The following is a 22,516-nucleotide window of genomic DNA, read 5'->3' as shown; positions in this document are numbered from 1 at the left end:
GAGGGAGGAATCAATGGGAGATGGGGGAGGCAATGGGGGGAGATGGGGAGGGAGGAATCAATGGGGAGATGGGGGAGGCAATGGGGGGAGATGGGGAGATGGAACAGGCAATGGGGAGATGTGGGAGGCAATGGGGGGAGATGGGGGAGGCGATGGGGGGAGGTGGGAGAGGGAGGAATCAATGGGGAGATGGAACAGGCAATGGGGGGCAATGGGGAGATGGAGAAATCAAGGAAGGATCAATGGGGAGATGGGGGAGGCAATGGGGGTCAATGGGGAGACAGAGCAATCAATGGGGGCTGTGGGGAGATGGCAGAGACAGGAAGGGGTCTATGGGGAGATGGAGGAGCCAACAGGGATCGGGGGGAGGTGGAACAGTCAATGAGGGGTCAATGGGGAGATGGAAGAGGCAACGGGGGTCAATGGGGAGATGGAAGAGCCAATGTGGGGCTGTGGGGAGATGGAAGAGTCAATGAAGAGTCAATAGGGAGATGGAGGAGGCAATGGGGCTCAGTGGGGAGATGGAGGAATCAATGACGGATCAATGGGGAGATGGAGGAATCAATGGGGAGATTGGGGAACTGGAAGGGTCAATGGGCAGATGGAGAGGATGAAGGTGGGCTGTGGGGAGATGGAGGAGTCAATGGGGCTCAGTGGGGAGAGGGGGGAATCAATGACGGATCAATGGGGAGAGGGAGCAGCACTTGGGGCTGGGGGGACCATTGGGGGTCAGTGGGGGGAGGGAGAGGGTCCAGCGATGGTCAGGGGGGAGCCTGGGGGTCAGCGTGGCCGGAGGGGGTGGGAGTGACCACAGAGAGCCCAGAGTGACCACAGGGGGGGTCACCGCGGCCGGAGGGGCTCACACTGACCACAGGGCGCCCACACTGACCACAGGGGGCTCACAGTGACCACAGGGAGCCCACACTGACCACAGGGGGCTCAGAGTGACCACAGGGGGCTCACAGTGACCACAGGGGGCTCAGAGTGACCACAGGGCGCCCACACTGACCACAGGGAGCCCACACTGACCACCGGCGGGGTCACCGCGGCCGGAGGGACCCCCGTTCGGGCCGGGGGGCGGAGCCTGCGCTCCCCTCCCCTCCCCCCGGGCCTCAGGGATCCCCCTTCCCCCTCCCCCCGCTCCCCTCCCCCCGCGCGGGCGCCCCCGGCTCTGGCCCCGCCCCCCGCCCCTCCCCCCCGGCTCCGCCGCTGCCAAATTTGGGCGCCGAAGCCGCGGAGCCAAAAATAGCGCGGGGAGCCCAAAATAGCGCGGGGGGCGGGGCCGCGCCGGGACCCCCCCGGGAGCGGATTCGGGGGGGGAATTTGGGGAGGGGGAGACCCCCGGGACCCCCCCACAGAGATTGGGGCTCCCCCCGACCCCCCCGAGGCATCGGGACCCCCCTCCCCCGAAAATCCTGGAACCCCCTCAAATTTTCGGATCCCCCCCAAATTTTCAGGTCCCCCCCAAATTTTCGGGACCCCTCACAGATTGTCGGGACCCCCCCCAAAATTCCCGGGGGCCTCCCCGAATTCCCGGGGTTTCCCCCCCCCGCCCCGGCGGCGTTTCCATGGCAACGGCGGCGTTTGCGGGGGGGGGGAGGATGAGGATGGAGAGAGAGGGGGATGAAGGAGAGGGGAGAGGGAGGATGAGGATGGAGAGAGGATGAGGATGAAGATGAAAGAGAATGAGGATGGTGGAAAAGGGGATGAAGATGAGGATGACAGGGAGGAAGATGAGGGAGGATAAAGGGGGATGAAGGAGGATGAGGAGGAAAATAAGGCAGCAACTGGGATGAAGATGAAGATGAGAAGGGGGAAGGAACCATAAAAGGGGGGGAGAGAGGATGAGGAAGGAGAGAGGATGAAGATGAGGGAGGATGAGGATGGTGAAAAAGGGGATAAGGAGGATGATGAGGAAGAGGAAGGAGCTGGAAAGGTGCTGAGGATGAGGAGGAGCAAGATGAGTGAGGATAAAGGGGGAGATGATGATGATGGAGAATGAAGGGGGATGGAGGAGGAGGGGAGGAAGATGAGGATGAGGAAGGAGCCAGAAAAGGGGGGGTGAGGAAGAAGAAAGAGGGGGAGGAAGGTGAAGAGGAGGATGAGGATGAAGGCCCAAAGGACTCCCACTCGCCCCCTCCCCAAAAATGAGGGAATCCCCCCAAGAAATGAGCCCGAAACCCCCCAAAAAGAGACCCCAAATCCCTCCCAAAAAAGACTCCAACCCCCCCAAAGAGAGACCCCAACTCCAAAAAGAGACTCCAGACGTTTCAGGACCCCTCCCCAAATTACAAACCCCACATGGGTCTGTGGGAGGAACTCTTTATTTGGGGAGGGGTCCCCGATGTTCGGGGTGTATTTGGGGAGGGGTCCCCGATGTTCGGGGTGTATTTGGGGAGGGGTCACTTCCTGCGGGCCCCCCCCTCGTCCTCGTCCTGCCCGCCAGGGGGCGCCGCGGCCTCCTGGAGCTCTCGGCGGCGCCGCTGGGCCTCGGCCACGGCCTGGGGGGTCAGCCTGGGGAGATTGGGGGGCTTGGGGTCAGTCTGGGGGCTTGGGGTCAGTTTGGGGGCTTTGGGGTCATTTGGGATTCAACCTGGGAGAGTCAGGGGGGTTTGGGGTCATTTGGGGTGACTTGGAGCTGTTTGTGGGGGGTTTGGGGCAGAGTTTTGGGGCTCAGGAGCTGCTTTTTGGGGCTGGTCGGGAGGGGTTTTGGGGCTGGTTTTGGGGGGGATCAAGGGCTGATTTTGGGGGATCAAAGGCTGATTTGAGGAGTGGTTTTGGGGCTGGTTTGGGATTGGTTTTGGGGATGGTTTGGGGAGTGTTTTTGGGGCAGTCTGGGGCTGTTTTGGGGGTCTCAGAGTCAGTTTCTGTCCCGGTTTGGGGTTCTCAGGGTCAGTTTTGGGGTCAGTTTTTGGGGCTCTGTCCCACCTGGGCACCACGAGCAGGCCGAGGCTGCGGGCAGAGCCCACCAGGGATCTCACCAGCGCGGGCAGCGGCGTCCCCCGCGTGGCCACCACGGGGTCCTTCTGCTTGGCCACGGCCACCTCGAACAGCTGCGCCAGGGACACCACCCCGGCCGGCTCGTGGCCTGCGGGACCCCCAGAATATCCCCAGGTCACCCCTGAGACCCCCTGACCCCCCCAGCTGCGCCAGGGACACCACCCCGGCCGGCTCGTGGCCTGGGGGCTGCGGTCAGTGGGTCTGGGACCCCCAAATCCCCCCCCCAGGACATCCAAAACTCCCTCAGGGATCTCAGCCCCCCAAAATTCTCCCAGGACCCCCAAAATTCCCACAAATTCCTCCCAAAAATCCCCCCCCAAAACGCCTGTAACTCCCTCAGGGACTTCAAACCCCCCCCAAAATCCCCCCAGGACCCTTCAAGCGCCCCCCAGCACCTCAGAATCCCCCCAGGGCCCCAAGATCTCTCCCCAGGATCCCCAATTTTCCCCCAGGATCCAAAATTCCCCCCCAGGACCCCCGAACCCCTCCCTGACCAGGTCTGGACGAGCCTTTCTCCACTCCGGCCACGGCCTTGAGGAAGTAGGAGGTGGGGGGGGTCCCGATGGTCAGCGAGTAGGTCCGGTCGGGCTGGGGGGGCACGGGGGGGTCAGGGGGGTCACAGGGGGGTCCCGGTGCCCCGGGGGGATCCCGGTACCGGCCCCCCCCCCCCACTCACATTCACGAGCAGCCGGACCCTCAGAGGGACCCCGGGTTTGATGTCCCGGGTGCGCTCGTTGAAGTCTTTGCAGAAGGCGGCAATGGAGACCCCGCGCTGCGGAAGCACCGGGGAGGGTCGGGGTCGGTTCCAGAAGCACCGGGACACACCAAAACCCCCCCGGTTCCTCCCAAACCTCCCCGCACCTGCCCCAGCACCGGCCCCAGGGGCGGCCCCGGCGCGGCCCCGCCGGCCGGGATGAGGATCCGGACGGGCCTCGGCGCCGCCGCCTGGCCCGACCTGGCCCCGGCCGCGGCCCGGACCGAGCGCGCCGCCCGCGACATGGCGGCGGCTCCGTGAGAGACCGGCGGTCACGTGACAGGACGGGAACGGCGGAGCCAATCAGAGCCGCGGGAAGGAGGGGCGTGGCCGAACGAGCCAATAGGAGCGCGGAGGGGGTGTGGCCGGAGAGGGGGCGGGGAAGGTCGTGAGGGGACAGGGGAGTGGCCAAGAAAAGGGCGCGAAAACTCATACGGGAAGAGGGGCGTGGCCTGGGGACAACCGGGGGATTCCCCGCCCCTCCCCCACCAGGGATTCCCCAGGGGTATCCCCGCCCCTCCCCCACCCCGGCCTCACCTGGGGGCTCCCGGCGGAGCGCGGAGGGGGAGGGGCAGCGGGGGGAGGGGCAGGAGGTTGGGGGGATGGGGGAGGGGTCCGAGGGCAGGAAGGAGAGGGGGAGGGGGAGGGGGGGGCGAGTCAGGACCCCTCCCCTCCCCCCCCCTCGCTGCCTTCCCCTCCCCCCCCCCCCGGCCGGCCCCGCCTCCGCTCCCGCAGCCGCTTCAGGAGCTCCTCGTGCGACCCCGCCCTAAGGGACAGGGGTCAAAGGTCACGGGGGGGGGGAACAGAGACCCCCCAGATCCCTCCTCACCCCCACCCCCTCCTTAAAGACTCCCAAAATGTCCCCAAAAAACCCCAAACGCCTCCCCCAAAATCCCCTTTAACCCCCGGTGCCCCCGCCCCGGTGCCCACCGGCTCCGCGCTCTCTCGTAGGCCGCGCGCAGCTTCCGGTCCTGCTCGTCCAGGAAGGCAGTGTGAGCCCCGGCCACGTACCTGGGGAGGGGGCAAAAAAATCCGGGATTTTCACCCCAAAATGCACCCTGAAATACGGGGGATTCACCCCAAAATGTGCCCCGAAATACGGGGGGATTCACCCCAAAATGCACCCCAAATGCACTCCATTTTGAAGCCCCCAGCCCCATTTCGGACCCCCACCTGTATGCCAGGCCGTGCGCCGGCCCATTCTAAAGCCCCCACCCGTTTGAGCCCCAGCCCCATTTCTGGAGTCACCTGTAGGCCAGGCGTGCGCCGGCCCATTTCTCAAGCCCCCGCCCCGTTTGAAGCCCCCAGCCCCATTTCGGACCCCCACCTGTATGCCAGGCCGTGCACCGGCCCCATTTCTCAAGCCCCCAGCCCCGTTTGAAGCCCCCAGCCCCATTTCTGGAGTCCCACCTGTAGGCCAGCCCGTGTGCCAGCCCGCCCAGCGCCATCAGCAGCAGCAGCAGCCCCAGCAGGCGCCGGTGGGGGGCTCGGGGGGCGCCCCGGGGGGCTCGGAACTGCTCCCAGTAGCGCCGGTTCTCGTCCCAGTGCCGCCGGTTCTGCTCCCAGCGCCGCCGCTCCCGATCCCAGCTGGGAATGGGCACCCGTGGGACCCCCGGGAGACCCCCAGGGATCCCTCCAAAACCCTCAGGGACCCCCAGGAACCCCCCCCAATCCATGGGATCCCAGAGACCCCCATAAGACCCCCAAGACCGCCCCCCCCACACCCACAGGATCTCCTTGGGACCCCCCTAAAACCCTCAGGGACCCCTGCCCAACCCTCAACCACCCCCAGAATCCCCTCAGGGACCCCTGAGAGCCCCCAAAACCACCCCAGGACCCCCAAAACCCTATGAGATTCCCCCCAAACCCTATGGGACCCCTCCCAAATCCCTCAGAACCCACCCCTGACCCTCAGGGACCCCCCCTCCCCAAAACCACCCCAGGACCCCCAAAACTCGCCAAACCACCCTGGGACCCTCCAGTCCCTATGGGACCCCTCAGGGACCCCCCCCCCCAAAATCACCCTGGGACCCCCGAGACCCCCCAAAACCACCCCAGGACCCCCCGAACCCCCTGTCCCGGACCTCCCCATCCCCACGCCCGTTACCTGGGGGGGGTCCCGGGCCGGGGCGGGGTCTCGGCGCTGTCCTGAGCGGGGGTCTCGGGGCCGGCCCGGGGCGGGGCCCGGGGGGCGCTCAGGGCCGCGTAGGCCTCGGCCAGGCGCAGGAAGCGGCCATGGCGGGAGGGGTCCGAGGGGTCCCCGTCGGGGTGAACCTGGGGGGGGACACGGGCAGGGAGGGGACCCAAAAATCGGGGCGATCCCCTCTGACAGGTGAGGACACCTCCTGGAAAATTTGGGGTCCGAGGAGGGGGGAAAAAGGGCGGAGAGGAGTCCCCAAAATACGGGACACCCCCCTGAGTCACTTGGTAGGGTCCGAGAGGGGACCCCAGAGGGGCGACAATGGCCGGGGGGGGGGGTGACAGCGACCACAGGGGGGGTCCTCAAAACATAGGACCCCCTCCGGACACCTGAGGACACCCCCGGACACCTGGGGACACTCCCCGGAAAATTTGGGGTCCGAGGAGGGGGCGGGAAAAGGGTGGAGAGAGGTCCCCAAAATACGGGATACCCCCCTCCGAGACACTTGGTAGGGTCCGAGGGGGTCCCCAGCGCTCCCAGTTTGTCCCAGTCTGTCCCAGTTCCCTCCCAGGCCCAAGTTAGTTCCCAAACCTCTCTGTTTTATCCCCAAAATCGCCGTTTTTCACCCCAAACCTGCCTGGTTTTCCCCCCCAGTCCTCCTCAATCCCCTCCCAGTTTATCCCAGTTTGTCCCAGTCTCATTTTTATCCCAGTCCCATTTTTATCCCCAAACCTCCCATTTGTGTCCCTCCCGGTGCCGTTTTTGTCCCCCAAAATCGCCATTTTCCACCCCAAAACCGCCGGGTTTTTTCCCCCAGTCCATCCCAGTTTATCCCAGTCCATCCCAGTCCGTCCCGGTACCTCCTTGCAGCGGGCCAGGAAGGCGGCGCGGATCTCCCTGGGGGAGGCCCCGGGACGGACCCCGAGCACCGAGTGCGGGTCGGGAGGGGCCTGCCTGCGATTTGGGGGGAATTTGGGTCTTTTCGGGACACTTTGGGAGATTTTTGGGGCAGTTTGGGGGCGTTTTGGGACATTTTGGGGCAGTTTAAGGGCAGTTTTGGGGGGTTCCAGGTGAATTTTGGGATATTTTGAGGCAGGTCTTCGATATTTTGGGGCAGTTTAGGGATTTTGGGGCAGATTTGGGATATTTTGGGGGCAGAATTGGGGGTCCTGGGGGAGTTTTTGGGGGTCCCAGGTGAATTTTTGCATAATTTGGGGCAGTTTGGGGATATTTTGGGGCAGTTTGGGGGCAGTTTTTGGAGTTCTCAGGTGAATTTCAGGGCAGTTTTGAGGTATTTTGGGGCAGTTTGGGCCATTTTGGGGGATTTGGGGGCAGTTTCGGGAATCTTGGGGCAGTTTTTGGATATCGTGGAGTGGATTCAGAGTTCCCAGGTGAATTTGGGGATGTTTTGGGGCAGGTTTTGGATATGTTGGGGCATTTTGGGACATTTTAGGGTAGCTTTTGGATATTTTGGGAAACTTTGGGTCAGTTTTGGGACATTTTGGGTCTCACCTGGTGCTGAGGCCCCTCCAGGCCCGGGCCCAGCGTGCGGGGAGGGGCGCGGCCCAGGACCCCTGCAATTAATGCCTTTAATTAGCGACTAACCCTTAATTAGCCCTTAATTAACCACTAATTAACCATTAATTAATTCCGAGACCCGACAATTCAGGATTGTGGGAGTGACCGGCGTTAATTACCGTTAATCAGGACGTTAGGTACCATTAACTCAGCAATTCCCACGCATTTGGTCCTTAATTATCGCTAATTGAATTACTCAGGCTATTCCTTACTTCTAAGTTTCTGATATTTATTAATAAAGCCATTAATTTCTATTAATTAAACAGCGATTTATCGGTGATGAAATAACAACAAACCACCCGTTAATTAATGCTAATTAGGTAATAATTAATGTTAATTAGCTCATAATTATTGTTAATAAGGCCCTTGATTAGTTCTGCTTGTGAATTAGCAAAATATTGACAACTTATTCAGTGCCGATCGATGTCCAGCAGCCGCGGTCCCATCGCGCCCCGCTAATTAGCACTAATTACCCCTTAACACCGCTAATTGCCCCCCCAGCACTAATTAACGCCAATTAACGCCGTCCCGAGCCCCGCAGCCGAGCAGCGGCCGCGCCGGGGCTCCACATGCAAATGAGGCGCTGCTGAAGGGGAGGGGGGCGCTAATTAGCGCTGATTAGGGGGTTAATTAACTCCACAGGGGCCCTGCCGTTACCATGGCAACCGCGCGCCGCGCCGTCATCCCCGCCGCTTCCGCTTCCGGCCGCGGCGCCACGTGACCAGCGGCAGCCAATCGCGTGGCAGGAAGCAGCGCGTCACGTGACCGGAATCGGAGGCGCGGCGGCGATCACGTGATCCCGACGGGAACCGCGATGGCGGCGGAGGTGCGGGGGGGGAGGGGCGGATTTGGGGGTCCCGGGACCGGATCTGGGGGCGAGAGGGGCGCGGGAGGGGCCGGGGAGGGTTCCGAGGGTCCCGGGGGGGTGCGGGAGGCCCGGGAAGGGGGGGGAGGGGCGCGGGGGGGGTCCCGGGGGCGGGGAATGGGCGGGGCCGCGGGTTCGGGACGCAGTGACGTAATCACCGCGACGCCTGTGACGTCACGAGCGCGCCCGCGCACGGCGTCCCCCAGCGGCCGCGGCGGGGGGGGACAACGGAGACGATAAAGGAGAATAAACGAAAATAAACGACAATAAATGACAATAAGGGACATCGGGTGACAATAGATGATAATAAATGAGGATGGGAGACACTGAGTGTGTCTCAATAAGTGACAATAAATGACAATAGGGGACATTGAGTGGTAGTAAATGACAGTAGGTGGCATTAAGGTGACAATAAGTGGCATTTGGGTGACATTTTGCTGACATTAATGTAATTTGTGGCAGTGGCTGCTGCCGGCGCTGTCAGGGACATTCAGGGCGATGTTAAGGTGTCAGCAAGACATCAATAATGACAATAAATGACAGTAAATTAATTCATCACAGTGGCTGCTGCTGGCGCTGGCGCTGTCAGTGTCTCTCAGGGACACTCGGGGTGATGTTAAGGTCATGTTAAGGTGTCCGTAAGGTGACATTAATGCCAATTAATGCCAATTAATTACAATTAATTCCCTTAATTGCAGTGCCTGCTGTTGGCGCTGTCGCTGTCGCTGTCAGTGACACTCAGGGCGATGTTAAGGTGTCAATAAGGTGACATTGATGACAATTAATCACAGTTAATGCCAATTAATGACATTAACACCGTTAATTGCAGTGGCTGCTGCTGGCGCTGGCGCTGTCGCTGCCCCCCGAGCGCCCCCTGGCGGCCGAGCCCCGCAAGGTGCAGATCGGGGTGCGGCGGCGCCCGGAGCGCTGCGGGGAGAGATCGCGGCGGGGAGACGTGCTCACCCTGCACTACACGGTACGAACCGGGATAAACTGGGATAAACTGGGGAAACTGGGATGGACTGGGATGGACTGGGGCACAATGGGATGGACTGGGATGGACTGGGACAGACTGGGAGCGCAGCGGGGAGAGATCGTGGCGGGGAGACGTGCTCACCCTGCACTACACGTACGAACCGGGATAACTGGGCAAACTGGGAAACTGGACAGACTGGGACACCCTGGGACAGCCTGGGATGGACTGGGATAGACTGGGACACACTGGGAGGGACTGGGATGGACTGGGAGCGCTGCGGGGAGAGATCGCGGCAGGGAGACGTGCTCACCCTGCACTACACGGTATGAACTGGGATAAACTGGGATAAACTGGGGAAACTGGGACAGACTGGGACACCCTGAGACAGCCTGGGATGGACTGGGATGGACTGGGATGGACTGGGGCACAATGGGATAAACTGGGAGCACTGGGAGGGACCGGGGGCACACACTGGGCTGTACCAGTCTGCACTGGTCCATACTGGTTTATACTGGTCCGTGCTGGTTTATACTGGTTTATACTGGTCCATACTGGTCCGTACTGGTTTACACTGGTTTACACTGGTCCGTACTGGGCAGGGCACGCTGGAGGACGGGACCCCCTTTGACAGCAGCCTGAGCCGGGAGCAGCCGTTCGTGTTCTCCCTGGGCACCGGACAGGTCATCAAGGGCTGGGACCAGGGCCTGCTGGGGTGAGTGACCAACTGACCATCCCTGACCAGCCCTGAGTGACCACTGACCAGCCCTGAGTGACCACTGACCAGCCCTGACCATCACTGACCAGCACTGACCAGCCTGACCATCATGACCATCACTGACCGTTCGTGTCTCCCTGGGCACGGACAGGTCATCAAGGGCTGGGACCAGGGCCTGCTGGGGTGAGTGACCAACTGACCATCACTGACCAGCCCTGAGTGACCCCCGAGTGACCACTGACCATCCCTGAGTGACCACTGAGTGACAACTGACCAGCCCCGGCCAGCACTGACCATCACTGACCATCCCTGAGTGACCCCCGAGTGACCACTGACCATCCCTGAGTGACCCCTGAGTGACCCGTGAGTGACCCTAAATGACCAATGAGTGACCAACTGACCATCCCTGGCCATCCCTGAGTGACCACTGACCAGCACTGACCATCCCTGAGTGACCCCCGAGTGACAACTGACCAGCCTGACCAGCCCGGCCAGCATGACCATCACTGACCAGCACTGACCATCCCTGAGTGACCACTGACCAGCACTGACCATCCCTGAGTGACCCCCGAGTGACCACTGACCATCCCTGGCCATCCCTGAGTGACCAACTGGCGACCGACCCCAGGATTTTGGGGGGAATTTTGGGGCGAACTCCCCAGATTTTGGGACTCTGGGATTTTGGGGGCAATTCCCAGATTTTGGGGGGAAATGCGGGGATTTCGGGGGCAATTCTAGGGATTTTGGGACTCTGGGATTTCAGTACTTTGGGTTTTTGGGGTGGATTCCCAGACTTTGGGTGGGAATTCCCAGGAGTTTGGGTGGAATTCTGGGGATTTTGGTACTCTGTGGTTTTGGGGTGAATTCTGGGGATTTTGGGGCATTTTGGCCCTCCTGACCCCCCCTGCTCCCCCCAGGATGTGCGAGGGGGAGAAGAGGAAGCTGGTGATCCCCCCGGAGCTGGGTGAGACCCCAAAACCGACCCAAAAACGGGGCAAAAAACCCAAATTTTGGGTGCAAATCCTAAAAATTGGGAGGGAATCCTAAAAACGGGGGAAAACACCCAAAATTTGGGTGGGAAATAATAAAAATGGGGGGAAAAACCCAAAATTTGTGTGGGGATCCCAAAAATAGGGAGAAACCCAAAAAATTTGGGGTGGATGCCAAAAATGGGGAAAAAATACCAAAATTTGGGTGGGAATGAAAAAATGGGAGGGAAAAATTTAAACTTGGTGGGGGAAATACAAAAAACTGGGCGGGAAAACCCAAAAATTTGGGTGGGAAATCTCAAAAATTGGGGGTGAGGAGGCCCTAAAATGAGGGGAGGGGGAAAAAAACTGAAAGAGAAACCCCAAAATGGGGGAAATTGTCCCTAAAATGGGGGCACCCCAAAAATTTGGGGGAAAAACCCAAAAAAGACCCAAAATTGGGGGAAAATCCCCAAAACGCCCCTGCTGACCCCTCCCCATTTCCCCCCCCAGGTTACGGGGACCGAGGAGCCCCCCCGAAAATCCCAGGTGAGACCTGAGCCCCCAAAGGGGGATTTTGGGGTAAAAATACCGGATTTTGGGGTAATTTCAGGGGGATTTGGGGGGTGAATTTGGGGGGATTTTGGGGCAATTTTGGGGTGAATTTAAGGGCAATTTTTTGGGTAATTTCAGGGGGATTTTGGGGTGATTTTAGAGGCATTTTGGGGTAATTTCAGAGGGATTTTGGGGTGATTTTTGGGGGGATTTCAGGGCAGTTTTTGGGGTAATTTTGCAGGTGATTTTTGGGGTAATTTTGGGGGGATTTTGGGGTATTTTTAGGGTAATTTCAGGGGGATTTCAGGGTGATTTTGGGGATAATTTTGGGGGGATTTCGGTGTGATCTTTGGGGTAATTTAAGGGTGATTTTGGGGGGATTTCAGGGGTGATTCTGGGGATGATTTTGAGGGGATTTTGGGGTGATTTTTGGGGTGATTTCAGGGTGATTTGGGTGGGTTTTTGGGGGGATTTTGGGGCGCTGACCCCCCGTTTTTAGGGGGGGCCGTGCTGATTTTCGAGGTGGAGCTGCTGAAGATCGAGCGGCGCCCGGAGCTTTAGGGGGACCCCAAAACGCCCAGAATTTACCCCAAATTTCCCCCAAACCCTCCCCCCACAAACCCGGGATTTTGGAGTCCCCCCCGTTTTTTTTGGGGGGACTTTTTGTGGGAAAACCCCCAAATTTTGGGGCCAATAAAGGGTTAAACCCAAAGGTTTTGGTGCCGGGTTTTTTTTTTGGGGCGAGAAAAGACAAAAAAGGAAAAAATGTCAAAGCTGCTTTTATTAAACCCATATAAAAACAACCCCAACCCCCCCATCCCAGAATTTAAAAAAAACTAAAATAAAAAACCCCAAAAACCCCCAAATTCCCCCCAAAATCCCTCCCAGGACCCCCCAAAACCAGTGGGGGTGGGGGGGTGATTATCATTGCAGGGGGGGGACCCCAAAAATGGAGGAGTCCCCCCAAAATTGGGGCGGGGGTGGGATTTGGGCGGGGTCCCCCCGAGGTCTGGGGGCTCCCCCGGATTTTGGGGGGAATTCCCCCAATTTTGGGGTCATTTCTTCTGGGGGGTGTTGAGTTTCTGCATCCCCCGAATCTTCTCCAGGAGATCCCCCACAAATGCCTGGGGAGGGGGCAAAGGGGGGTCAGGGGGTCCCCAAAATCCCCCGGGGGTCCCCAAAATCCCCCAGCCCAAATTCCTCCCCAAAATCGCCACAAAATCCCCCCAAATCCCCCCCGAAATTGTCCCAAATTCCCCAAAAATTCCCCCCAATTTTCCCGGAAATCCCTTTGCAAAAATCCCCCCAAAACCTCCCCAAATTCCCTCCCCAAAATCTCCAAAATTCCCCCCAAAAACTCCTGGGGATCCCTCTCAAAATCTCCCCCAAATCTTCCAAATCCGCCCCTTAAAAATTCCCCCCAAAAAGAAATCCCCCAAAATGGGAACCCCCACCCAAAAAAGGAACCAGAACCCCCCAAAATGCCCCAAAAATCCCCTCAAATTGCCCAAAATGCCCCAAATTTCCCCCAAAATGCCCCAAAATCTCCCAAAACCCCCCCCAAATCCCCTCAAATGCATCCCCCAATTCCCTCCCAAAATCCTCCAAAATTTCCCCCAAAATTTCCCCCCAAATGCCCCAAAAGCCCCAAATTGCCCAAAATGCCCCGAATTGGCCCCAAACCGCGCTCACCTCGGTGGGTTTGTAACAGTCAACGAGGATCTCCTGTGGGGGAGGGGAGGGGGCGGGGTCACCATTTGGGGGGGCGGGGCTGAACCCCCCAGGCCCCGCCCCCACAGCCGCGCCCGGATTTGGGGCATTTTGGGGAATTTGGAGCATTTTGGAGAAATTTGAGGGGGTTTGGGGCATTTTGGGGGGGGGTTTGGGGGATTTTTGGGGTAATTTTGGGGACGATTTTGGGGGGATTTTGGGAATTCTTCCTGGGAGGGACCCCAAGGGATTTTGGGGTTCATTTTGGGAAGATTTTTGGGTGATTTTGGGGTCATTTTGGGGTGGATTTGTGCTGATTTTTGGGTGGATTTTTGGGATGATTTCGGGGTGATTTTGCTGTGGTTTTTGGGATGATTTTGGGATGATTTTTGGGATATTTGGGACGATATTTAGGGTGGTTTTGGGGTGATTTTAGGGTGATATCTGAGATGATTCTGGGGATGATTTTGAGGAGGATTTTGGGTGGTTTCAGGGTAGTTCCAGTGGTTTTTGGGTGGTTTCAGTGGTTTTTGGGTGGTTTCCGGTGTTGGGGTTATTTCAGGTGATTTCAGGTGGTTTGGGGTTTTTTGGGGTGATTTCAGGTGGTTTTGGGGTTTTCTCGGGTGGTTTCAGATGGTTTCCGGCGGTTTTGGGTGATTTCAGAGCGATTTTGGGGTTATTTCGGCCGATTGTGCAATGATTTTGGGGTGGCTCTGGCAGTGTTTGGCTGTTAGGGTGGTTTTGGGGTTATTTAGAATAATTTTGGGATGATTTTGGGGTGATTTCGCTGTGTTTGGCTGCTTTAGGTGCGGTCAGAGTGATTTGGGGTTTTTTATAATAATTTTGGGATGATTTGGGGGTTATTTAGGTTGATTTTGGGGTTATTTAGGGTGATTTTAGGTTCTTTTGCTGGTTTTGGGGCTGAATTTGGGTTCTTTTGGCCATTTTTGGTGATTTCAGGGTGGGTTTTTTGCCGTTTTTCTCTGGTTTTGGCCATTTTTGGCTGTTTCAGGGTGGGTTTTTTGCCGTTTTTGCCCATTCTGGGGTGGTTTCTGCGCGTTTCTGGCGGTTTTGGAGCGGTTTTTGCCCGTTTCTGGCCGTTTTTGGCCCGTTCTGACCTGCACGCGGGCGCTGCGGGCGCCATCGCTCTCCATGTCCAGCAGCTCGTCCACGTCGATCTCCAGCTCCGGGATCTCCTCCTCCTGGGGCCCGAAAAATCCCAAAAAAACCAAAATCAGGGGAAAGGAACAGAAAAACCCAAAAAAATCCCAAATCAGGGGAAAGGAACAGAAAAACCCCCAAAAAATCCCAAAAAAACAAAATCAGGGGAAAGGAACAAAAAAACCCAAAAAATCCCAAAAAAACCAAAATCAGGGGAAAGGAACAAAAAAAACCCCAAAAAATCCCCAAAAAAACCAAAATCAGGGGAAAGGAACAAAAAAAACCCCAAAAAAACCCAAATCAGGGGAAAGGAACCCCAAAAAGAACGAAATCAGGGCAGGGGACCCCAGATCAGGGGAGAGACCCCAAAAGAAGGTTTTGGGATTGATTTTGGGTGAATTTGAGGTGATTTTGTGGGCAGTTTTGAGGTGATATTGGGAGGGTTTTGGGGAGGGTTTTGAGATAATTTGGGGATGGTTTTGGGTTGATTTTGGAGTGATTTTTGAGGTGATTTGGGCTGATTTTGGGGATGACTTCGAGGTGGTTTTGAGGTGATTTTGGGGTGATTTTGGGGCCATTCCTGGCGCTGGTTTGGGACAGTTTTGGGTCCCGGAGCCGGTCCCGGTTGGGGTCTCACCCCGGTCCCCGTTCCGGGAGGGTCCCGGTGCCGGCCCCGATCCCGCCCCGCCGTTCCCTCCGCGTGTCCCGGTCCCGGTGCCGGTACCGGTGCCGCCCCCGCCGTGTCCCGGTCCCGGTGCCGCCCCCGCCGTGTCTCGGTCCCGGTCCCGTTCCCATCCCGGTACTGACCCCTCCCCTCTCCCCGCAGGTCTCCGGTCCTGGTTCCGATCCCGTTCCCGGCCCCAATTCCCGTTCCCGGTCCCCGTTCCCCATCCCGGTTCCGGTGCTCCCCCCGCCGCGTCCCCGTTCCCGTTCCCCGTTCCCAGTGCCCGTTCCCGGTCTCCATCCCCCGTTCCCGGTTCCCGTTCCCCGATCCCGTTCCCGTTGCCCGTTCCCCGTCCCGGTTCCCGGTACCGGGCAGTCGTAGAGCGCCGTGAGCTGCCCCAGGATCCACTCCTCGAGGTGGAGGCGCTTGCGGAGCTCGCGGCGGTCGTAGCGCACCGTGACCTTCCCGCGGCCCCGCCCCGGGCCCTCCTCCGGTGCCGCCGCCGCCGCCGCCGCGGGCGCGAAGCAGACGCGGGGCCCGCCCTGCGCGGGGGCGGCTCCGCCGGGCACCGGCACCGGAACCGGCACCGGCACCGGCACCGGCACCGGGGGCCCGGGGCCGCCGCGCGGCTCCGCCATGCCGCGACCACCGACCGGAAGCGGCCACGCCCCCGCCGGGGCCACGCCCACCTCCGCCGGGGCCACGCCCACCCCGCGCGACGCCGCCGCGGGGGCTCCTTTGTGTCCTGGCCACGCCCACTGAGGACACGCCCACACAGAGCCACGCCCTATTCGACCCCCGCGTTGCTTTGACCACGCCCACTCACCGACACAACCACGCCCCCCTTGCGCACACACCCAATTAGGACCACGCCCAGTTCCGGTCCCGCCCTCTCGCTGCGACCACGCCCCTCAGGACACACCTGGTTAGGCCACGCCCCTGGCGGTTACGGGCCACGCCCCCGTCCCGGTCAGCGATGGCGGCGCCGCTCCCGGTGCCGCTCCCGGTGCCGGGGTCGGGGTCGGGGTCGGGTCCCGTCCCGGTTCCGGGTCCCGTCCCGGGTCCGGTTCCGGGTCCTGTCCGGGGCTCGGATCCGGTCCCGGGTTCTGCCCCCGCTCCTGTCCCGGGTCCGTTCCCGGTTCCGGTCCCGGTCCCGTCCGCGCTCCCGCTGGAGCCGCCGCGCGTGCCCGAGCTGCTCGTGCGGGGCAGCAAATTCATCCGCTGGGAGGAGGTGAGCGACCCCAAATCACCCCGAAATCACCCCAAAATTATCCTCAAATTACCCCGAAATCACCTCAAAAATCACCTGAAAAATTACCCCGAAACCACCCCGAATCACCCCAAAGTTACCCCCAAATTATCCCAAAATTACCCCCAAATTACCACAACCTGGGGGACCCCCAACCACACCAAAATTACCCCGAAATAAGTCTAAAAGTCACCCCCAAATTACCCCAAAAATTAACTCTAAATTACTCCAAAATCTCCCTAAAGTCACCCCCAAAATCACCTCGGAAAACCCAAAAAATCGCCCTGAAATTACCCCAAAATCGCCCCCCAAAATTACACGGAAATCACCCAAAATCACCCCCGGGAAACCTCAAAAATCACCCTCCGAAATTACCCCCAAAATTGCCCAAAATCACCCAAATTCCCCCCCAAATCTCCCCAATTCCCCCCCTCCCCCCCCGTGCCCCCAATTCCCGACCTGACCCCGATTTTGGGGCCAAAATCCGCGAAATTGGGTCCTGCCCCCCCCCAGCTCCCCCGGGACCCCGAAATCTCCCAATTTCACCCCAAAATCCGCCCCGGGGGGGGAGGGGGGGCCTCTTCCTTTTCGGGGCTCCCCCCCGGTTTTGGGGGTCCTGGGGGGATTTGGGGTTTTTTTGGGGGATTTTTGGAATTTTTGGGGGCGTTTGGGGTTTCAGGGGGGATTTTGGGGTCTCAAGGGGGGGTCTGGAATGGTTTTGGGGGGTTTTGATGGGATTTTGGGGGTTTTGGGGGTGGTTTTTGGGGGTTTTGGGGGGTTTTGGGGGGATTTTGGGGTGGTTTTGGGGGATTTTGGGGTGGTTTTGGGGGGTTTTGATGGGATTTTGGGGTGGTTTTTGGGGTGGTTTTGGTGGGATTTTGGGGGGGTTTTGGGGGTTGTTTTTGGGGGGCTCGGGAGGTTTTAGGTGGGATTTTTTTGGGGGGTTTTTGGGGTGGTTTTAGGGGGGTTTTGGGGTATTTCTGGGGTGGTTTTGGGTTTTTTGTGGGACTCAGGAGGTTTTCAGGTTTTGGGGGGTTTCAGGGGGGTTTTGGGGTATTTTTGGGGTGGTTTTGGGGTTTTGGGGTATTTTTGGGGTGGTTTTGGGTTTTTGGGACTCAGGAGGTTTTCAGGTTTTGGGTGGTTTGGGTATTTTTTGGGGTTGTTTTGGGGTCTCAGGAGCGTTTGGGGTCCCCAGGAGCCCCCCAGCCACACCCCGGTGACGCTCAGGGTCGACCCCGACGGATTCTTCCTCTACTGGACGGGGCCCAGCGCGGTGAGAGCCCAAAACCCCCCAAAACCACCCCAAAACCACCCCAAAATCCCCCCAAAATGCCCCAAAATCCCCCCAAAAATGTCCCCAAAGTGACCCCAAAAGGACCCCAAAAAGTGCCCCGAAAATGGCCCAAAAATGGCTCAAAAGTGCCCCAAAAGTCTCCTAAAAGTGCCCCCCAAAACGGCCCTGAAGCGACCCCAAAGTGACCCTGAAAGTCACCCCAAAATGGCTCCAAAACCGCCCCAAAGTGACCCCAAAATGACCCCAAAGTGACCCCAAAGTGACCCCAAAATGTCCCCAAAGTGACCCCAAAACCGCCCTGAAAGTGTCCCCAAAGTGACCCAAAATTGACCCTTAAGCAACCCCAAATTGGCCCCAAAATGACCCCGAGTGACCCCAAAATGACCCCAAGTGACCCCAAAGAGCCCCCAGAAGTGACCCCCAAATGTCCCAAACTGACCCCAAAACCATCCTGAGAGTGACCCCAAAATTTACCCTGGAAGTGCCCCAAAATGACCCCAAAAATGCCCCAAAAATGACTCCAAAACTACCCCAAAAATGCCCCAAAATGCCTCAAAATGACCCCAAAGAGAATTCCCTGAAAGCGACCCCAAAAGTGCCCCCAAAACGTCCCCAAACCCCCCAAAAAAGCCCCAAAAAGCCCCAAATTCCCCCCAAACCCCTCCCCCACCCCGTCCCCCCCTTATCAGCCCCTCCCCCCCCTTATCAGCCCCCCCAGCCGGAATTTGGGGCAATTTTGGGGAATTTTGGGGCCCCTCCCCCCCCCCCCCCGGATGCGGGGTCCCCTGGGAGGGGGGAGGGGCGGGGGGGGGAGGGGGGGCGGCTTTTCCCACGCCCCTCCCCCACCCGGCCCGGAAATGCCCCCGCCCCTCCCCCACCCGGAAACGCCTCCTTTTGGGGGTCCCGGACCCATTTTTGGGGTCCCTGATTCAAATTTAGAGTTCCTGACCCAATTTTTGGGGTCCCGGACCCGATTTTTGGGGTCTCCCCCCATTTTTTGGGATCCTTGATCCATTTTTGGGGTCCCTAACCCAATTTTGGGGTCCCTGATCCGTTTTTTTGGGTTTCTGACCCGATTTTTGGATTTCCTACCCCAATTTTGGGGTCCTTCATTTATTTTTTGTGGTTCCTGACCCAATATTGGGGGTTTCTAACCTGATTTTTGGGGTCCCTAACCCATTTTTGGGGTCCCTAACCCATTGTTGTGGGTTCCTAACCCAATTTTAGGGTCCCTGACCCGTTTTTGGGGGTTTCTGACCCATTTTTGGGGGTCCCCTGTACCGTTTTTGGGGTCCCTGACCCTTTTTCTGGGTTTTCTGACCCATTTTTTGGGGTCCCTGACCCATTTTTGGGGTCCCTGACCCGTTTTTGGGTGTTTCTGACCCATTTTTTGGGGTCCCTGACCCATTTTTGGGGTCCCTGACCCGTTTTTGGGTGTTTCTGACCCGTTTTCTGGGGTCCCGCAGGAGGTGGAGCTGCTGGACCTGTGCAGTGTCCGGGACACGCGGACCGGGCGCTTCGCCCGCGCCCCCAAGGTGGGACCCCGGAACTGGGGGGATTTGGGGGATTTTGGGGGGATTTTGGGGGATTTGGGGGGATTTTGGGGGGATTTGGGGGGATTTTGGGGGGATTTCGGGGGTCCTGGGGTGAATTTAGGGGGCATTTGGGGGGGGGGTGCCAATTTTGGGTTCCCCAGCGTTGCTTTGAGTCTTTTTGGGGGTTTCTGGTCCCGTTTTGGGGTCTCTGGGTGCATTTTCAGTCAATTTTGGGTGGGTTTGGGCCCATCTGGGACAGTTTCGGGTCCATTTTGGGTGAATTTTGTCCCTTTGCAGGACCCCCCACCCGTGACCCCCTCAGTTTCGGGGTGCCCGGGGGTATTTTGGGCCCATTTTTCACCCGTTTTTTGCCCATTTTTCCACCCTGTTTTGGCCCATTTTTCACCCATTTTTCACCCATTTTTTACCCATTTTCACCCATTTTTCACCCTGTTTTGGCCCATTTTTTGCCCATTTTTCACCCGTTTTTGGGCTCCCTCGGCAGGACCCCCGCACCCGGGCCGCGCTCAGTTTCGGGGTGCCCGGGGGTATTTTGGGCCCATTTTTCAACCGTTTTTCACCCGTTTTTCGCCCATTTTTCACCCATTTTTCACCCGTTTTTCGCCCATTTTTCACCCGTTTTTCGCCCATTTTTCACCCATTTTTCACCCGTTTTTCACCCATTTTTCACCCTGTTTTGGCCCATTTTTTACCCATTTTTAACCCATTTTTCACCCATTTTTCACCCGTTTTTCACCCATTTTTCCCCGTTTTTGGGCTCCCTCGGCAGGACCCCCGCACCCGGGCCGCGCTCAGTTTCGGGGTGCCCGGGGGGCCCCCTCCCCAGCGCCTGCTGACCGTGGTGCACGGCCCCGACCCCGTCACCCTCGGCTTCCTCAGCCTGGTGGCCGTGCAGGACGGCGAGGCCCAGGTGGGCAGGGGGCGCTTGGGGGTCTGGGGGCTTCGGGAGCTTTGGGGGATTTTGGGGGTTTGGGAGCTTTTGGGGTAATTTTGGGGGATTTGGGACCTTTTGAGGGGGTTTCAAGGCGATTTTGGGGAGGATTTGGGGGGTTTGGAAGATCTGGGGGTGGTTTTGGGGCGGTTTTAAAGAGAATTTTTGGGATTTGGGACCTTTTGGGGTGATTTGGGGTATTTTTGGGGGGATTTGGGGGCTTTGAGAGGTTCTGGAGTTCGTTTTTGGGTGGTGGAGGGTTTGGGGGAGGGGTCCTGGGAGGTTTTGGGGAGATTTTGGGGGGATTTGGGGGGGTTGGGGGTGCTGAGACCACCCTGGGTGTGGGGGGATTTTGGGGGGTTTTTGGGGGGTTTTTGGGGGGTTTTTGGGGAGGTTTTGGGGGGTTTTTGGGGGGATTTTTGGGGGGTTTTTGGGGGTTCTGGTCCCCAAATTCGGGCGTGCAGGTGTGGACAGAGGAGCTGTTCAGGTTGGCCACGAACATCCTGGCCCGGAACCCGTCCCGGAACACGCTGATCAGGAAGGCGTGGGTACCCCAAAATCCCCCGAAATCACCCCAAAAAAACCCTGAATTCACCCCCAAAATCCACCCAGAATCACCCCAAAACCCCCCTGAAATCACCCCAAAAACCCTCCCAGAATCAGCCCAAAAATCGCCCCCAAATCTCCCACAAAATTCCTCTCAAAATCCTCCCCCAAACGAGCCCCTAATCCTGCAGAAATCATCCCAAAAATCCCCTCAAAATCCCGCCAAGAATTTCTCTGAAAATTGCCCCAAATCTCCTCAGAATCCCCACAGGAAACTGCCCCAAAATCCCAAAATCCCCCTAAAATTCCCTAAAATCACCCCGGAGTCTTCCCCAAAATCCCTCCTAAAATTCACTCAAAATCCTCCCCAAAAATTCCCATAAAATTTTCCCAAATCTTCCTGGAAATTGCCCCCAAAATGCCCCAAAAATCCCCAAAACCAAACGTCCCAAATTTCCCCAAATTCCCCAGGTACACGAAGCTGACGCTGCAGCTGAACCCGGACGGGAGCATCCCTGTCAAAAAGTGAGAGAACCCCAAAATTTTGGTTTTTTTCCCCCTAAAATGAATCCCCCAAATCTTGGGGACCCCTCCCCGAATTTTTGGGGTGTTTTTTTGGGTCCCAATCCCGAAATTTTGGGTTTTTTTGGCAGCATCCTGAAGATGTTCTCGGCCGACAAGAAAAGGGCGGAGGCGGCGCTGGAGTCCTGCGGGCTGGGCTGCGGCCGGGTGGGCCCAAAAATGGGGAAAAACGGCAAAATTTGGGGTCCCAAAATTGGGGAAGGACAAAATCTGGGGGGGATCCTGAAAATAGGGAATGCCAGAATTGGGAGTCCCAAAAATTTGGGATCTAAGACAAAATTTGGGATCCCAAAAACAACCGGGGCTCGAACTGGGGTCTCAAAATTGGGGATCCCAAAATTGGGGATCCCAGAATTTGGGATCTGGAAATTGGGGATCCCCAAAAAAAATGGGGGTCCCAAAATTGAGGGTCCTGAAATTCGGGATCCCAAAATTGGGAGTCCCAAAAAATGGGGGACTAAAATTGGGGGTCTCAAAAACTAGGGGGCCAAAATTGGGGGTCCTGAAAAAATTGGCAGTCCCAAAATTGGGGGTCCTAAAATTTGGGATCCCGAAAAAATGGAGGTCTCAAAAAATGGGGATTCCAAAAAATCACCGGTTCCAATAAAATGGGAGTCCCAAAATCAAAGGTCCCAAAAAATCAGGGATCCCAAGAAATTGGGGGTCCCAAATGTTGGGGATCTCAAAACTTAGGGATCCCAAAAATTGCAGGGTTTTGGGGTGGTTTTTTTGGGGATTTTTGGGGGTTTTTGGGTTGTGGGGGTTTTTGTGTTTGGTTTTCTGGGTTTTTGGGGTAAATTTTGGTGGTTTTGGGTCCCCAGGGCGCCGCCATCCCCCTGGAGCTTTTCCCGTTCGAGACCTTCTGGAGGTTTCTGAGCAAACTCTGCCTGAGGCCGGAGCTGGACAAGATCCTGCTGGAGATGTGAGACCCAAAATGCCCCAAAATCACCCCAAAAACGCCCCCCCAAAAAACCCCAAAATCCCCTGAAAATCCCCCCCCCAAAATCTCCCAAAATTCCCCCAAAAACCTGGGATTTGTTTTGAGGTTTGTTTTGGTTTTGGGGCCGTTCCCATGCTGATTTTTGGGCTGTTTTTTGGGGTTTTTGGGGTGGTTTTTGAGATCGTTTTTGGGATGGTTTTTGGGGTTTTTGGGCTGTTTATTGGGGGTTTTGGGGTGGATTTTGGGGTGGATTTTGGGGGGGCTTTTGGGGTGTTTTTTCAGATTGGTTTTGGGAGCCGTTCTGGTGCTGATTTTGGGGTTTTTGGGGTGTT

The 22,516-nt window shown here is 57.9% G+C and overlaps 3 protein-coding genes across 5 annotated transcripts; 1 reads left to right on the top strand and 2 right to left on the bottom strand.

Moving 5' to 3' along the window:
* Positions 1-2,264: 2,264 nt before the first annotated feature.
* On the bottom strand, positions 2,265-8,201 carry MRPL11 (mitochondrial ribosomal protein L11). Of its 2 annotated transcripts, XR_010443198.1 has the most exons (9): positions 8,130-8,201; positions 7,407-7,468; positions 6,755-6,848; positions 5,862-6,028; positions 5,165-5,341; positions 4,685-4,765; positions 4,292-4,520; positions 3,677-3,772; positions 3,550-3,588 (listed from the first exon to the last, which is right to left on the bottom strand). XR_010443198.1 is itself a non-coding variant. In XM_064737091.1 (5 exons), the coding sequence occupies exons 1-5, from the start codon at positions 3,997-3,999 to the stop codon at positions 2,403-2,405; spliced, it is 600 nt and encodes a 199-aa protein (XP_064593161.1). In that variant the 5' UTR covers positions 4,000-4,035; the 3' UTR covers positions 2,265-2,402. The 2 variants fall into 2 exon arrangements, 1 of the variants encoding a protein (XP_064593161.1); XM_064737091.1 differs by lacking the exons at positions 4,292-4,520; positions 4,685-4,765; positions 5,165-5,341; ... (2 more) ...; positions 7,407-7,468; positions 8,130-8,201 and adding exons at positions 2,265-2,514; positions 2,929-3,088; positions 3,862-4,035 and having other exon boundaries at positions 3,495-3,588.
* Positions 8,202-8,210: 9 nt separating this feature from the next.
* FKBP2 (FKBP prolyl isomerase 2) lies at positions 8,211-12,264 on the top strand. Of its 2 annotated transcripts, XM_064737092.1 has the most exons (6): positions 8,211-8,298; positions 9,167-9,313; positions 9,913-10,025; positions 10,946-10,992; positions 11,510-11,545; positions 12,051-12,264. In XM_064737092.1, the coding sequence occupies exons 1-6, from the start codon at positions 8,287-8,289 to the stop codon at positions 12,110-12,112; spliced, it is 417 nt and encodes a 138-aa protein (XP_064593162.1). In that variant the 5' UTR covers positions 8,211-8,286; the 3' UTR covers positions 12,113-12,264. The 2 variants fall into 2 exon arrangements, with proteins under 2 accessions (XP_064593162.1, XP_064593164.1); XM_064737094.1 differs by lacking the exons at positions 8,211-8,298; positions 9,167-9,313 and adding an exon at positions 9,564-9,636.
* Positions 12,265-12,397: 133 nt separating this feature from the next.
* Positions 12,398-15,743, bottom strand: LOC135460319 (protein phosphatase 1 regulatory subunit 14B-like). Its single transcript, XM_064737106.1, has 4 exons — positions 15,455-15,743; positions 14,380-14,463; positions 13,244-13,276; positions 12,398-12,675 (listed from the first exon to the last, which is right to left on the bottom strand). The coding sequence occupies exons 1-4, from the start codon at positions 15,722-15,724 to the stop codon at positions 12,607-12,609; spliced, it is 456 nt and encodes a 151-aa protein (XP_064593176.1). The 5' UTR covers positions 15,725-15,743; the 3' UTR covers positions 12,398-12,606.
* Positions 15,744-22,516: the final 6,773 nt, after the last annotated feature.

This window comes from Zonotrichia leucophrys, unplaced genomic scaffold (genome assembly GCF_028769735.1).
Source record: "Zonotrichia leucophrys gambelii isolate GWCS_2022_RI unplaced genomic scaffold, RI_Zleu_2.0 Scaffold_34_1600103, whole genome shotgun sequence".
In the NCBI taxonomy this organism is placed as follows: domain Eukaryota; kingdom Metazoa; phylum Chordata; class Aves; order Passeriformes; family Passerellidae; genus Zonotrichia; species Zonotrichia leucophrys.
This window is presented reverse-complemented; position numbering and strand designations above follow the sequence as displayed.